Below are 17,432 nucleotides of genomic sequence, written 5' to 3'. Positions count from 1 at the left end.
AAAAGGGGGACATCTTGAAGCCAGTAACCCAAGTTAGAGGTTTAGGTGACGATGGCTAAGTGACCTGAAGAAAAATGTTATTCAAGTTACAGATCTGTGCGGCAGGGCTGTGTCACCCTTCCCTTGCCCGCCTGCACTGCGCCCTCCTCTAGCGGTTCTGGCCTGGTGGGCTGCGTGGAGGGTGCTGCAGGCTCTTCAAAGTTAACGCATGCCTGCCGCTCAGGGCTTCCAGTCGCCTGTAGTCAAAGGAAAGGTCGCCCACTGGACGGCGGGAAGAAAGCAAGGGATGACCGCCGTCCTGCTGTCCTCGTTCCCTTCGAGCTCTCTCCAGTTTCTTTTGATCCTTTGGGGAAAAGGAGAAACTTTCCCAAGGAAGGGTACGAGGAAAACACTATAGGGGTCTTTCCCTGTATGAGGAGAATTACCAAGTTTTGAAAGCTCTGTTCCACGAAGGAAAAGAAAAAAAAAACTCTTGAAAAGCATATTCCTAGGAGAAAGACTAGCAGCCTGGAGCCGGCCTTGGGCGTTGCGTTCCCAGGAGGCTCCGGGAGGTGTCGCCGCGCCAACGCCCGCGCGCCCGGCGACTCCAGGAGGCTCCCGAGCTAGTGCCGCAGCCTCTGGGGCTTTTGCCTCTTCAAACACTTTGAAATGCAATTCCACCCGAAAGGACTGGTAGTAACGTTTTGAGGAAACCTAATCTCTATTTAACTAACCAGCAGCGCCGCAGAACAAGCAGCTGATGCAATCTTCCAGGTGGAGACGGCCGGGGCGGCCGCCCCCTCTCCCTCTGCCTCACCCCGCGCTCCCGTAGCCTCTCGGAGGAGGCCGGGCTAGGGACGGCTGTCCACAGGTCTGCAGCCTGAGCTGCTGGGGTCACCTCCTCACCCTGCTAAACCGAAACCCGGCAACGCAAGCTCCCGGCCTTCCCCTCCCGGCTGGCAGCGGGCCCGGCCGCGTGCGATTAGGGCGCCCAGGGCAAAGCCGACCTTCCCAACTCCCCGGCAGAGGCTAGGCGAGCCGCGAGGCTGTGGCGAAGCCTTGTTTGACAGAACGGAGGAAGCCCACGGGGCCGGCCTGACCTGAAAAGCCCCAACAGCTTGGCCCTCCCTGTTCCTACTCTTCCTGCTCAATCCTTTATATTTGGCTCTCAGTCGCGCGTCTGCACCCGAGGTTCGGAGAGGGACTGGGGTCACCCACTATCCTGAGGTCCAAGTATGGGAGGATTGCGGGGCCAGTTCCAGGTGTCCTCAGTTTCCAATAAGCCTCTTTTGAGCTGTCCTCACCAATCGATTCCCCGATATTTTCAGAAACTACTACCTTGAAATGAGAATGCGCAAAACCAGGAGGCAGAGACCTGCCCTCCTAGGATACTCCAAGCCGCTAACCCTCTCGCTCTGGTTGCCACTCACACGCCTCCTCCGCTCACGGCCCCCACCCCTCTGGGCTGCGGGTGGCCCGGGGCCCAGGGAGGATGCGCCTACCCGGTCCTCCGGTGTCTCAGGCCGAGGTTGTCTTTGAGGGGCGGGCAGTCCGGAATGCCCACCTCGGGGCGGGCGTGGGGACTGTCCAGGACGCCGCCATAGGGGCGCCCGCCCCGCTCCCGCTCCGGAGCGCTGCGGTCCTCAAAAAGCACGGCGCCGTTGAGCTTATCGAAGACGATGGTGTTCATGGTGCGGGCGGGCAGGGGCGCCCCGCGCGGCCACAGCGCCTAGGAGCCGGGCCACCGGGAGCTCCTCAGGGCTCGGGTTCTAGGAGATGAAGGTGCAGCAGGTTACTAGCTGAGAGCGCTCACACCCAGAGCGACCCGAGCCCCAAATGGAGCGAAGGCGAGAGGCTGCGGAGTTCGTGGCAGGGGCTATACCGCCGCATCCGAACTAGGGAATCCGCACCTCTCGGTACCTGGCTAACCCGTCCCCTTCGCCCCCGCACACTCCGGGGACAAGTCCCTGCCCTCGTCCTTGACCGGGCGATGGAGCTCTCAACCCGCTTCAACCAGGAGTGTGTACCCGCGGCGGCAAAGGAAAGTTAACTCCTGAACGAGCCTTTCTGCCTCGGTTTTAATCTGGAAGAAGCACACTCCTGAGAGCGGAGGGGATCTGCTCGGGGCCTCGCGTAGCCTTCCGTCACAGCGGAAGACTAACGCCGCTCGGAGGTTCCACTCGGGTCGTAAAGAGGGGTTGGGAGGGAGGGAAATTGGGTGGAACATGAACGACTGCGTGCGCAAGCCCCAGTTAATGAGTCTCAGGCCGTACCGGGATTTCGGGAATTTTCATGTTCTCTAGATCTGGGATGGTTTGGCTGAACCTCCTGCGTCCGTCCCTGGGGTGGGGGTGAGGGCTGGGGAAGTTAGCAGACTCAGAGCTAGAAAGTTAAGTGGTGTCAGGGACAAATGCACCACATACTCCCCCTCCCCCCAGACCTTCCTCCTGCTCCAGGATGTGCAGGGTGGGGACAGTTCAGAGCGCCGGAGCCCGTGGCCCGGGGAGTCCCAGCCCCCCAGGCCCACTGTCAGTGTGGTCCTCTCCCACAGTGCGGTGCGGCCCTGGAGCTCCGAGCCTTCCACGGCCGCCCCTTTCCGGGGTTTCAAGGAACCGCTTCAGAGGCTGCAAGGTGTTTGGAGAGGAAGGAGGAATCGCGGCCCTTGCACCGTCGGACAAAACCTCCAGCTCACCTCCCGGGTCCCGGCGGCCGGAAGCCTCTGCCAGCCGCCAGCAGTCTCAGGGGCAAGTCCGCGCTGCCGTGGCTCAGCCGAGCGCCCGTCCCCAGGAGCCCAGCCGCCCCAGCCCGCCCCACCTCCCTGCCTCCCGCCACCGAACAGCTCTCCTTCCTTTTGCTGCCGGCGCCCCTCTCCCCGCCCTGCCACGGCGTGGGCTGCCGGCACCCTCCCCCCCACCCACAGCCATGCACCGATCCTGTGCCTCGCCGAATGTCCACACTCTCCACAGAAGCGGCAACACGCGACCTGTGGGATCGTGACCACGGCGATTAAACGAAGGCTCGCGTCATGGGGAGGTGAAGTTGGACCTCTGCTGGCACTCCCGCGTCCCTTAAGACTGAGTCCTCCCGCACAGACAGGTAGGTGTCTGGGGTTTGGACACCAGGCGAGAAGTGTGCAAGCAAATTTCCGTGCTCGCAGCCCGGGTTCCGAGGTCAGGACTTAAATCCGTGCGCTCCATGCTTTGCGTTTACGCTGCTCCATTTGTAAAATACAGCCTTTCCCAGCCGCAGGTCTTCCCCCTCCCCAGCCCTGTCCTCCTATTTGTAGGCGTGTTTTGCCCGGTGCATCCGCCCGAGGTTTGGCACCGCGGGACCTTCTCCAGCTGCCTCCAGCCGCCCAGGGGCTGGGGCCACGGGCAGCAGGCGTGGTGGGAGCGGGCGGGAGAAGCCCGAGAGCTGGGTGCTCAGGCAAGGGGTCCTAGGGGCGTGGGAACCGCAGCTCCCATCCTCCCGGGGAGCCACGCGCGGTCCCCCCACACCCCCTCTCGGCTCCCGTGCGCACACTTACCCTGATTCACTCCAAACTGCCACGCGTGGAGCTCCCTCTCCGGGGAACCGCCCCGCCCAACGCCCGCCAGCAAAGTTAAAGAAGAGGAGGGGCGTCCAGGTAGGCTCCCGTCTCCAGCAGACCCTCCGGCCAGCCTTGGGGGCCACCCGGGCGCGTCCCCTCCGGACGGAGGAGAGAGGTAGGGGAAGGGCGTGGAGCGCCAGGGGGCCGGGGCCGGAGAGCACCCCCCATCCCAAGGCCTCGGGTAAGGACTCGGCGACCCCAAAGCTGTACCTGGGATCGTGGGGCCGGCGGCAGGGCTGCTGGCTCTCTCGCGTCGAGGCTAGGCGCACTCCCATGCCCGCCGCATGTTTTCCGCGCGGGATCCCAGGCGCTCACCGCCGCCACCGCCGTGGTCTCGGCTTTATTTACGCAGACAGGCGCGCGCGGCCCGGGAACAGGGATACCGAGGCCTTCTCATGTTTCCCGGCTGCCTGGCCCAGGCGGCGAACATCCTGCCGGCGCGGCATCCACGTTCCAGGGCCGGCGGGAGAAAGCCCCAGCGCCCGCCCGTCTGCGGGGACGGCAGTTAACCCTCGCAGAGGAGATGCACGGCGGGCGCCACCGGGAGCCCCCAGCGGCCGAGCCCTCCCAGCCCCGCCCGCCTCACAGGCGCGGGGCAAGGGGCCGCTTCCTTCGCCCTTCGGGGAGAAATTCTCGGAGGGGCCGCCAGTAGCTCTGGAAGCTGAGCGGCTGCGGTGCAAATCCCGTGTCTTAGCTGGCTCGAGTGTCGGAAACTTCACTACGAACGGCTGGGCGGGAGAGACCACTGCATACCGCGCGCCCTTCATGTTCCTCGCGATTAGCCTAAGTGAACTTAGACCTCGGTTTGCGCCTGTGGGGCGCGAGCGTACTTCCAGAGCCGCTTGGACCCTGGGAGCCTCTGTTCCGATGTCACTCGGTTTTGGGGGTCCTGGCTGTCTCAAAACCCGGCACACATTCACCTTCCGGGGCTCGCGCTGGAGTGACTGAGCTCGCCTCGGGGCCTGGGGAAAGGGGCCGGGCTGGGGCTAGGAGAGCCCGTTTCCTAGGGGTGGAAGAGAGGGCGAGCCCAAGGCCAGGGGTCTGTGCGAAGCCAAGCGAATGGAATTGAGACGAATCTGAGCGGGGACCAGTGCTAGGAACGAGAGAACGGTTATCAGAGTCTCGTACTGGTCATATTTGACTTCCCGCCGACGCCGCAAGTGAAAGAGCAGCGAAACCCTGGGTTGGGTGCAACTGGAGGCTCAGAGCTTCTGTCAGCCTGGAAGGTCCCCAGGGCTCTCAGCACCTGGACGCCCGCGTTCTTGCAGCCGCCCCGTCGCTGTAGGGACACCTTTTGTCCGTTTTTAAGATCGAAAGTAGATTTACCCGCACCTGGAAGTCATGGCATCATTTGTCCTTTTCTTCTCTAGAGGTGGTTGGACAGCGTCTCACCTAAGCATCTTCCTTTTATATACTAGAGCTATTTCCCCCAAGACTAATCAGACCCCCGAATTTTCCATATGTTACCCCCTCCCCAAACTACCTGGCAGCAAACCGGGCAGTGGAGCAGTCTAAAGCAGAAGAGGATGTAGGTTCACATTTTTGAACATCAGGTGTATAAATATCACCATTTGATCACTGTGTCCTAGTTCTCTTTTATGATATAACTTGCTGTTGTAGCGCAGGCGTCTTGTCATTGGAGCTGCACTTGACTAGCTGTGGTGTGGGTTCAGGGCAGAGAAGGGCTTTGACCTCGCTGGAGGGAGTTGAAGACAAGGACACATCATAAAGTTTCAGCCCCAGACTTGCTGTGAATAACTGGCACAACAAAAGTAGTCCTAATTGGTAATTTATAGGAGGGAAAGAAACCTGTTCCTCCTTCTGTGGTCTCCGTGACCGTGCTGTGGCCACCAGACATGACAATGAAATCAGCTGTAACACTGCCCTCTGACATATATTGGTCAGCTGTGCTAGGTAAAGCAACAGGCCTGTGTGCAGTTGCTTGCATTTCTCAGTACCTACTCTACTGACTTATAGAGCTGTATGCTGCAATATAGGCTAGTACAGAGAAAATTAATTTTGTTGTTTTAGTCTTACCTTATTTACACAATTTTAAATGCATTTAGGGAATTTTGGTTGAAGACATATTTACATGTATAGACTTACATGTAAAATTTGTTTTCTTAAACTCTGATATAAACTATATAGCAAAATATCTTTCAGCAATTATTTTTTAATGTAGTAGAGGAGTAATATACACCTCAGTCTCAGGTTAAGTCACTGAAAATTAATATATGATAATTACTTTAGAGTATAGTTTAGTCATTAGAATTCATTTAAAAATGAAAGAATATTGGAGGATCTATTTTAAAGTGAAATTGCGTGGAGAATCCCTCTCTAATATACAATGAGCATGTATTTTGTGACAGACCAAAATTTTATTTTTGCATTTTATCCTTTATGTATTTTAATCCACTGTTTAGATACATTTATCATTATTTTAAATGTCACATTTTCCTAAAATTACTCCACTTCTTATCCTATATTCCAATCTCAGTTTATGAAATGCTGTATTATAACTTTCAGAAGTTAAGCTTTCAGTTTTAGAAAGACTTAAGAAAGTGTATGTAGTTTGTGGGAGATTGCTATATGTAGCAGGGGGAGAAACTTAGGCCAGAGTTAGAAAACTTGATCCCTAATCTTAATTCTAGTTAATTTGATGCTGGTTTAACCTGAATTTACCGAAGTGTAAAATGAAGATGATTGAGTTTTCCATAAACTTGTCTTATGCTCTCATCAAGATATTTTTTAAATGTGAAAGGTACTTATTGCAAAAGCTAGAAAAATGTTAAGTAAAAACATTTAGTAGAAATCTAAATTCATTCTATTGGACTTTGAGTGGTTATAAATATAATTTTGCTTTCTAATGAAGGGGGAAAAGAAGCCTTCATTTTTGGCATGTTGATATTTTACCAAGGAACTTGACATTTCAGAACAAATATTGGTCATAATTTTTGAAAATAATGATTGCTTTTAAACTCTCTTTTCCAATTATTACTTATAGGCAATTAAATAAATTACAAAGCATGGAATGACTGTCTATTCCTGTCCCAATGGCATAAAATAATAAATTTATGGACAAATAGGTCCACCTCACACTTGGATAGTCAGACCTGTAGAGATACATATTGGAACAACATAGCAAGACACAGCTGCAGAAACATTGTGAGCAAACTAGTAGAATGGGTGGTCCGCAAGTACCTCACAGGTATTTTTGCTTTATTTATACTTTAATCAAATAAATAATACAGAATAAGTTTTCTCACAGAGGGTCTTTTCCATAAATTCACCCTCTAGCAACCAAAGATTAGAGTACAAGTGGAAGTTCCTCTTCAGCTAGCTCCACCCAATCACATTCTCAGAGGCAGCCACCAAGAGGTGGCCATTGCTGGTCTGATGTGCATCAATTCTACCTTTCTCTATGCAGTCACATACAGGAATACAGACAAAACATTACAGTTTTGTTTTATTCATTTTAAAAATAAATGATACCATACTTTACATAAGTGTATACACACAAAGAGATGTATTAAACTAAAACTTGCTTTTTCACTCAATAATTTCATAGAGAATGTTCATAATAGTATATATAAATATAACGCCTTTTAACTGTTATATAATCCATTTAGCCATTCCCCTATGAAAGTCTTTGTCTTTCCACTTTTCACAATTGTGAACATCAAACATTTTTGTATATGATCCTTTCTGCACATGTGTAAATATTTCTATAGGGATAGCTACACAGACTAGAATTACTGGGTTGAAGGAAACATGATTTTAAAAATTTTGATAGATATTTCCAAATTTCTCTTCAACCTACACCCCCACTAACACATGAGTGTCCCCATTGCCTCACAACCTTATACACCATTGTATATGTTCAGTCTTTATAATGTTTGCCTACATGATGAGTAAAATAATGTCATTGTTTGAGAGCCTTTTCACTTATTTATATCATTTTATTTTTTTAATTGAAGACATTTGCTTATGGCCATTGCTTACATTCTTTTTGTTGTTGTTAATCTTCACCAGAGGATATTTTTCCATTGACTTTTAAAAGAGAGTGGAAGGAGGATGGGAAGGAGAGTAAAGAGAAACATATTAATAGATGACAGAGAGATACCTATATGATTGGTTGCCTCCGGCTTGTGCCTCAGCTGGGGCCACCGGTCAACCTGCAACCCAGGTATGTGCCCTTGTCCAGGAATCGAACCTGAGACCCTTCACTGTGTGGGCAGATGCTCCAACTACTGAGCAACATAGGCTAGGACTATTGCTTACATTCTTATTAGTTGCATTCTTATTATAATTTATAAAGGTTTTTTGTAAATAATTTTTCCATATGTATATGCTTTATATATTGCAAATATGTTACCTGGTCTAACATCTGCCTTTTACCTACTTTCTCTTTTGCTTTACTAAATGTTTAAATGTGAATATAGGTCAATAATTCTATCTTTTCGTTTATGAATTCTGGGTTTTGTGACTTTCCTACAAAGATTTTTTCCTATATTTTCTTCTAATAGTTTAAAATAATTGTTTTCACTTGGCTGCTTAATCCTCCTAAAATTAATTTGTATGTGTTGTGAGGTAGAAATCTAATTTGATTTTTTTCTCTCCAATTGTGTGGGCAATGATTCCTATGGCACTTATTAAAGACTTTTTTCCCCATTGATTAGAAACAACTTTTCTCATAAACGTGGTGAATTCCTTTCCATGTGTAGGTTGGTCCAAAAAGGCTTGAGCCCGGCTGGTGTGGCTAGTTGTTGAGCATTAACCCATGAACCAGGAGCTCATGGTTCTATTCCCGGTCAGGGCACATGCCCTGGTTGCGGGCTTGATTCCCAGTAGGGGGCATGCAGGAGGCATCTGATCAATGATTCTCCCTTCCTCTCTGAAATCAATAAAAATAAAAAGGCTTTGAGAGATGTTGCAAAACACCAATAGGCTGTAGCAAATTTACAATAAATCTCACAATTTAAAAAACATCTTGCACTCTAAAGACTTTCAATATTATTCTGTCCTAATTTCAGAACATGTTAAGTATTGAAATAGTTATGTGCACTGCCTGGTAATGGCTCTAATTTAGAAGGCTAATTCAATACTGTTCCAGGATGAAACTGCCGTTTATTCCGTCATTAACCTGTTCAGGAGCAGGAGAGCAGTTTCAGGCAGCCATGGTCTTCAGAGTAGAGTATGGCTGCACAGGGATTTTCAAATATATCACATGATGAGGCGATAACCGACCCCAAGTAATATAAGATTAATTCACAAAGTGATGAGCCCCTGCACCCCTGATTTGAAGAAGTAAACTGCATCTATCTTTTTATTCCATTTTGTTATGGAATGGGAATTAATTTTTCTCACAAAGTAGCCAGTCAAGATGAGAACCTTCAGTATGGTTGTACATTCGTCAAATTCACTCGGGACAAAGACACAAATACTTTATCACCTCCATTTCTAAAAAAACATGAGCTAGATATAAGTGCAGAAGATACAAACAATAACCAGTTAGTAGAGCTGAGATACAGGTGGGCTAATGTCTGGTGCTACTTCACAGATCTTGAGACAGGACCTGAAGTAAACCTGGAGCTCCAACACCCCAACTTTTCCCTTGATAGCAAAGTATCTTCAGTAACCTGCAACAATTGCTGAGTCTCCATTGCGTTACACACATGAAAATGCTCTATATACTGGGGTCCTGAGGGAACCCTGAGGAATATTTCATCTTCAAAACATGCATTGAAATACTAGATTTCCTTCTAGTAGATTATTCTAGCTTGAACATCAGCTTACCTTACAACAAAAGTGGCCCTTTTAATAAATAGAGTGAAGACTTCTGACCATAGGCTAGCCGCTAGTATGACTATATTTTGAATTTAATGGACTTCAGGTACTCAAAAGATTTTTAAAGATTTCATTATTCTCTGTACTTCATGCAGTATCAAACTTTTGGCTGACAACCCCTGCCCCAAATCCACCCTCCTTGCTTTCATTATGTGTATGATATTTTAATAAATTCACCAAAGGAATCCATGTGAGCAAAAGTGATGGTGCAATTTCTTCTTCACATGCTCAAAAAAATTGCTTGCCCTCCTTCTTAATTCTTCCCTGTAACCAATAGCTGAAACATGGATGTGTTAAGAACAGAAGAACTGCAAGATGGAAGGAACCTGGGGTCTTGAATGGACCACAGGAGTGAGAGCTCCCTAGCTTGGGCTGAGCAAACTTTTTCTGTAGAGGGCTAAATAGCAGTCAGTGTTTTAGACTTTGTGGGGCATACTGTCTCTGTTGCAATTCTTCAACTCTACCATTGTAGTGTAAAAGTAGCCCTAATGACTTGACTTTGAACGAATCCATGAATGAGTGTTGCTATGTTCCAATAAAACTTTATTCAGTGGACTGAAGATTGTATTTGATAATAATTTTCATGTGCCACAGAACATTATCTTTTCTTTGATTCTTTTTAGCCATTTAAAAATGTGAAAACTATTCTTACCTCAGAAACAGAAACAAGAACAGGCTAGATTTGACCAGAGGCTATGTTTGCTGGCCCTAGACCTAGATTTCTCAGTTCTGGACTGTTATGGGGAGCAAATAAGCTTCCCCTTGTTTGTGTCACTGTATTTTTGGTGTATCCTGGCTAAAGGAACTCAGCCTACACCCTACATAATGCACATTTGCACAAAGATGATCTTGGTTACCACAGGTTGGCTAAAGAAAAGTGCTTTTTCGATGACTAGGGACTGCCATAACCAGGGAGAATTGGAAAAAAGATGGAATAAAAAGTATTTTTTCTTTCTTCTCCTCCTAAAAACGTGTTGCATGTGTTTAGAGATTCAGCCTAATTATTTTTACAATATTTTTGATACTATGTTCTTTTATTTTAGCCACTTTTTAAAAGGTACTAATATACCTTTAGATATGTGATTGGTGTTTGGGTTTTGAGGCTTATGCTTTTTGTAATCACAGAAAATGGTGAATAATTTTTAAGAATTACTATTTTCTGGCTTACTCCCTCCCTTCCAAAAAACCCTCACGCAATTGGAACTACTCTTCAGTGTTTTTTTTTTTTTAATAATCAAGAATAAATATTTATGGAGCACCTGCATGCAAAACCCTGTGCCAAGAATGGCATCAAATTTTATTTAAAAAACACAATTTTTGCGTAACTTATAAGCCTGTTAAGAAAGCCCATGGAAACAAATATACCTCATCTCATGCTTTAGGAGGTCTGATATAAAGATTGTTGAACCCAGTAAATGTGTAAATCATCTGTAGAAACGCATGAGGGAGCTTAAAGATGATAGAAGGGCCATTTTATGTGTCTGCTAAAAATTTTGTAACCACATTACCGACATCTTTCCTGAAAACATGCAAAAAGAGATCCTTATTTCAGAAACCTGAGCCTGATTGGAAAACAGCATTTTCACCTCTTACATCAGGCTTTTTCATGTTCTATGCCAAAAGCCTGTGGGTTTCAAGAGAGATTTTTAGAACTTCCGCTGAAAAAAACATACAGTAAGAGTCAACACGCCGAGGTTTGCTTGAGATCTCCCCTTCTTCCTTTCCTTGTCCAGGCCTTCCTTGGGTCGCCTACTTTCATGCTCCTGCTGTTGAAAAGTGCAAAAGGGAAAGGGGGGTTGGAGGAGAGGAGTCAAGAATAAACTTGTCACGTGGGGTGCTGTATTGATTCTTGAGGCCTCTAGGGAGACACCTCCCCTGCTCCCCAGCACAAGGAGACTAATTCTTGCTCAAGTGTCTGGGCCACTGACCAGCCAGCAGGCAGCTGGTGGGGAGGGAGAGGTCCGGTCTGCACCTGAGACTATGTAGTGACCATCAGTAATCAGTCATCCCTTTCATTGATTTTTCTTAAAGGGGCTGTCTTGTTGTAGCTACCACAAATTCTAATGTAGAAGAGAGTTTGGGCTAAGAGGAAGGGAGAAGGGAAAAGATGCATGTCAATTAACTGTGCAATGTAAATGGCCCAAGGACTAGGTCAAAGGGAGCCTCGCAATATCCAAGTGCCACTTGGACCTGCAGTAGCAGTCAGTGCAAAACACATGTCCTGATACTGCTCTTCCAGACTCTTATAGGTGGGAACATAATTAAGGACATATAAAAAATTTGAATAATATACACATAGCACTTACTGAGTGCCCATGCACTATTCTTGGCACTTAACCCATATAATTCTTACAGCCACCCTTCGGGGTAAATACTCATTAGTACCCATATGGTAGAAGAGGATACCTAGGCATAGAATTGCTGTCAACACAAGTTGATAAACTGATGGAGCCTGTATTTGAATGGAGTCAGGCGGGCACCAGAGCTTTTGTGATGAATCAGATTACACTGCCTCTTTGAAGGTGCACAGGAAGGACAGAGAGGAAGAGCTTTGAACACTTGACTGTATAACTGTAGGCACAGGTAACTATGCAGTTGCATACCTTTTGGCTCCTCACTCAACAGCAGGAAAGTCAGTGCCAACATGTTCATTTTCACTTCTGTATATGATCTTTTTCGTAGGTAGGGAGCAAATGCAATCTCAGTGTCACCTGGAATGTGATGTCTTCACGCAGCTTTAGCTGTATGTTATGTTAATGTTCATGTGAACTCACACTAAAAAGCCAGTAACTGCTGAGTCTTCTGTGAGTGCTCTAAATCTAGAGGCCTTCCTCCCCACCGGGCAATGAAACACTACATGCTTTGGAGTAGCCTCGGTAATCCTGAAATGTTGCTTTATTGTAAGAGTAGGCACAGCATGATTATATGTGGCATATCTTGCTGGTGGGGAGAAAGTCAGTAGCTTTGATTAAGAAGCCTAAGCAGATGGTAGTGGCCTCTACAAGTTCACAATCTCCTTCTTGCTGTTTTGTCTCTGTTTTGTTTGGTTTTGTCTGTTTCCATTTATTATAATTGTTAGGCCTGCCTCTAGGCACGAGTACAAATGAATGCCCACATACAATATGTCTAAATATTTAAAAGTTACAAATCAATTTGTTAATCGTTTGTAATTGTCTATCATTGTTTATAAATCAAAACAAATAAAATATGTCCCATTCTTCTATCTTGACAAATATACCATCACAATGAGAAATTAAAAACTGTGTAAAGTTATGATTTTTTTGTTGGGAAAATATCAAAGATAAGTAAGTTTAATTGTTATTGCACATGTCTTGATGTTTTGTTGTTGGACTGGCAATGTTTAGATGAGTAATAAAATGAAAGAGAAATAATTCATAAATTGTCATGCATTTTATTCTATTAAGTTTGTCTTCATTTCAGCAAAATCACTAATTGTGTTATTATAATCAATATTCTGTCATAGTCTGTGTTCTGAAATATACAAATAAAATATAATTCTGCCCTAGCCGGTTTGGCTCAGTGGATAGAGCATCAGCCTGCGGACTCAAGGGTCTCAGGTTCGATTCTGGTCAAGGGCATGTACCTTGGTTGTGGGCACATCCCCAGTAGGGGGTGTGTAGGAGGCAGCTGATCGATGTTTCTCTCTCATCGATGTTTCTAACTCTCTATCCCTCTCCCTTCCTCTCTGTAAAAAATCAATAAAATCTATGAAAAAAAATAAAATAAAATAAAAAATGTAATTCTACTAAAAGTGTCCACAATTTGAATATATTTTCATCATTAAAACAAAATTTTAAAGTTAAGCTTATTTTAATATATATTGTTTATAAAATACTATTTTCTTCAAAAATACTAAAATTATACATAGTTATAATAGAAAAGAAAAATTATAATGAATGAATATAAGATTTTTAAAAAACCTTAAATCTTTTTAATTTTTTGAAAATTAATTAAAAATGTTTTATACAAAGACAATTATTTGCAATGCTAGTGTTCAATGCACAGCTGGTTATCTATATAAAGTATTGGTATCAGACTTCAATAATGGTTTGTCTAGACCAGTGGTTGGCAAACTCATTAGTTAACAGAGCCAAATATCAACAGTACAATGACTGAAAGTTCTTTAGAGAGCCAAATTTTTTAAACTTAAACTAGATAGGTAGGTACATTGTTATTAACTTAATTAGGGACTCCTAAGCTGGCCTTTGCTAAAAATGTCCTAAATCTGAGGGGTTGACCTCAGCAAATGTACCCCCACTTCTTCTAACGCCACTTCTTCAAAATAGACTCGCCCAGGCCGAAAACCGACTTCTGCCCATGGGCCACGAAGTTTCAATCGCACTGTATGTGCGCGCCCGCACGTGGTATTTTGTGGAAGAGCCATACTCAAGGGGCCAAAGCCGCATGTGGCTCGCGAGCCGCAGTTTGCCGACCACTGGTCTAGATCTACAGACTTTTTATAGAAATAATGTTAAAATAGGGACCAAAGGTGAAACTAAACACCTAATTTCTGAAATAAAAGTAACTACAAATACTATATTTAACCAGCCAGAAATAGTATATTTGATTAGCATATAGAAATAAAGTTATTCTAATAAATGGGAAGGTGTATTAACCAATCACAGAACATTTATTTAATAAGGAACATTATCATAGTACACTGTGACTAACCAATCAACCTATCAAAAGCAATTTCAATAAATAGGTCATGAAATTCAGAAGTGCTTCTCTGAAAGTTTGACAGGTTTTGGGGGGAATTTTGGTCACAAACTTATCACATGACTCACTCAGAGATTTTATGACTTTCTTTTTCTCATCAAACACTGCCCCATAGGAAGCTCAGGCCTCAGGGATCAAGCAGTTGATCTTCCTGATACATTGGAGGTTGGTCTTTGTTTCCATCAACTTCTCTGGGATCTACAGTGTTCATGTATGTCTAGAGCAGTGATGGCAAACCTATGGCATGCATGTCAGAGGTGACATGTGAACTCATTTTTTTGGTTGATTTTTCTTTGTTAAATGGCATTTAAATATATAAAATAAATATCAAAAATGGAAGTCTTTGTTTTACTATGGTTGTAAATATCAAAAAATTTCTATATGTGACACGGCACCAGAGTTAAGTTAGGGTTTTTCAAAATGCTGACATGCCGAACTCAAAAGGTTCGCCATCACTGGCCTAGAGGGTCAGGAACCAAAATCTGAATGGACGGAATGTGGATCTCTCTGCTTTTATAAAATGAACTTCTCATTCATTTAGGCCTCAACTCAGGGAGATCTTCCCTGATTACAGTGTCTAAAATAGTTGTGTCCTCCCTCCCCATCACTTCCAGCCCTTGCTTTTTCTTTTTTATTTCTTCTTCTTCTTCTTCTTCTTCTTCTTCTTCTTCTTCTTCTTCTTCTTCTTCTTCTTCTTCTTCTTCTTCTTCTTTTTTTTGTTTTGTTTTGTTTTGTTTGTTTACCTGCCATACACACTCCAACTGGGGTTGGAATCCACAACTTAGGTATGTGCCTTGACTGGGAATAGAACCCCAAAACTTTTGGAGTATGGGATGACGCTCCAAACAACCAAGCCACCCAGCCACGACTTTCCTTATTTTCTTCATGTCACTTATCACTAATTGAAATTATGTGGTTTATTGTCCTATTTCTATACTAGCATATAAGCTCCATGAAGGGCGAGCTTTTATTTAACATCACTATATCTTCAACAAATATATTGCCTAGTACATGGTAGACAATATTTTTTAGGTGTGCCTAAAGACTTATTCTTTTCTTTTTCTTCTTTCTTTTTAATCCTTAACTGAGGATATTTTTCCATTGATTTTAGAAAGAGTGGAAGAGAGAGGGAAAGCCAGAGAGAAACATCAATGTGAGAGAAACACATTAATTGGTTGCCTCCTGCATGCGCCCTGACCAGGGTCCAGGCCAGGGAGGAGCCTGCAGTATATGTGTCCTTGACCAAAATCAAATCCAGGACCCCTGATGCTCTATCCACTGAGCAAAACTGGCTAGGGCTAGAGACTTATTCTTTTTTTTTTTTAATTTAAATTTAAAAAATTTAAATTACTACATATGTCTCCTTTTCTACCCATTGGCCTCTCCCCGGCCACCCCCCCCCCGCAGCACATACTCTCACCTCCCCCACCCCCCAGTAAAGACTTATTCTTAAACTAGAGGCCTGGTGCATAGATAGGGTCCCTAGGCCTGGCTGGCAATCAGGGCTTTCCAGCTGCCAGCTGGGGCCTTCCTTCATTCCGAGTCACCCCGTGGTGGTCAGTGCATGTCATAGTGAACAATTGAACTGGTCTCCCAGTCGAACTCCCAAGGGGACACTTTGCATATTAGGCTTTTATATACATAGATGTCATCTGAGACACAGCTCTTTCAGCTGTATTCCTCTGTTATTACACAGGAGCTCTATTGATGTGGTGAGGTGTAGGAGAGGAAAACATTCTATAGTCCTATGATTAGGGCTCAGTCTTTTAGTAAACCAGTGCCCCAGGGCTGTGACCTTCACATGTCCTTCTCAGTGTCCTCTCTCTGTTTATTACCCCCTCCCCAACCTTAGGTGGGACAGGATGGCTAGAATGAGATCGAGTTGGGTATGTCCCTTCCTCCAGGCCAGTTAGGCTCTGGTATAACTTCAGTAGATTAGGCTCTCGAGAAGCAGTGTCTCCTGAAGGCAGGCCTTGTAAGGACAACAGAGTGCTCTGCGAGTATTTAGAATGCCTATTTTCCCCTCCCCCTGCCAGAAATGGGGGGGGAGTACTTTTCTCTTATCTTACTATGAGACCCTGGTAGGGCTCCAGGAACTAAAACTTATAAAAGTGCCCCCCATACCTCTAAGGCCAAATTTCCCTGGAGTTTTTAATTTTCAAACTTATTCACATGGAGCCTCCAACAACTTGTCAATCACAGTTTGGGTTTTTCTCCTCTGACACTGGTTCCTGAGGAGCTTTCTCCTGGTGGGATCCCCTGTCTAGCTCTACAATTTGGGGGCAGAGGTTTGCCCTGTGTCCTCTGTTCTCTCTGATGGAACTAAGAGGAGTTGTTGACTTTCAGTTAGTCCAGCTTTTTTCTTTTGTGTGGATGGGAGAGATGACATGCTGGACTGGAAACTAGAAATCCTTTGATATTTTTATTATTGAGTGAATGGATGCTATAAGACTGTGCAGCTATCAGCTGGTTCACTACAATTGTTTGCTCTAGTTTTGCACATCTGAACTCTGTCTTAATCAATCACAACATAATTGTACAAGAAGAGATGAATCTTCATACCAGTGCATCATCTTCAAACCTGATGATGACCCCAATGATTGTAGTTTTTACTACAACAGATTATTTGCATAATACAGACATTAGTATATATGTTATATTACGTGTTAGTCAATAATTCCCTAACTGAAAGCAACATATTCTAAATGTATTGGTTATAGTATAGGCTAAGCTATACTAACAGATACTATCATCAGTCACTGGTTTAAACATATAGAAGTGTACCTCTTTCTCATGCTAACAGTCTAGGAAGGACTGGTTGCCCTGGCTGGGTGGGCAAAAGATCATGGAGAGGCTGGGTTCTTTCTGTGTTGTTGTTACTATGGTCTTGTTCTACCCAAGTGGTTAAACTGATTCAGCTCCTTGTCCACAATTTAGCCTGCAGAAGGGAATCTAGACAGCAAGCTATTTCCTTGTAAGTGTCTGATATGGAACTTGCCTAATCACCTCTGCACTTTCCACTGCTCATAGTCCAATGGCTAATTAGCTGCCAGGGAAGCTGGGGAATCCGGTCTCGACTGTGTGTTTGATGAGGGAGGATGGACTGAGGATCACTTAGCTATCTTCACACTCTGTGACTCTATGTGTGTGCATAAAATCACCCTACTTGTAAGTTTTAAAATGGATTTTGAAGTCTCACAGAAGCACCTGTGTTTACAAGAAATATCAATATTAGTAACTTTCTCTTGAGAGAATGTTCAAATGAAAATCTTGCATG

The 17,432-nt window shown here is 45.2% G+C and overlaps 1 protein-coding gene across 2 annotated transcripts in view; it reads right to left on the bottom strand.

The window, feature by feature from the left end:
- Positions 1-3,985, bottom strand: part of MKX (mohawk homeobox) — a 79,279-nt gene extending 75,294 nt beyond the window's left edge. Inside the window, exons 1-2 of one of the 2 annotated variants that reach the window (XM_059711613.1) lie at positions 3,779-3,985; positions 1,482-1,748 (exon numbers count right to left, since the gene is read on the bottom strand). In XM_059711613.1, coding sequence (XP_059567596.1) covers positions 1,482-1,669 — 188 coding nt within the window. In that variant the 5' untranslated portion in view covers positions 1,670-1,748; positions 3,779-3,985. Of the gene's footprint in view, positions 1-1,481; positions 1,749-2,671; positions 2,764-3,778 lie in introns of those variants that run through there. The other variant, XM_059711623.1, reaches the window with a different exon arrangement.
- Positions 3,986-17,432: the final 13,447 nt, after the last annotated feature.

The sequence above is a fragment of the Myotis daubentonii genome, chromosome 1 (assembly GCF_963259705.1).
Source record: "Myotis daubentonii chromosome 1, mMyoDau2.1, whole genome shotgun sequence".
Lineage (NCBI taxonomy): Eukaryota > Metazoa > Chordata > Mammalia > Chiroptera > Vespertilionidae > Myotis > Myotis daubentonii.
This window is presented reverse-complemented; position numbering and strand designations above follow the sequence as displayed.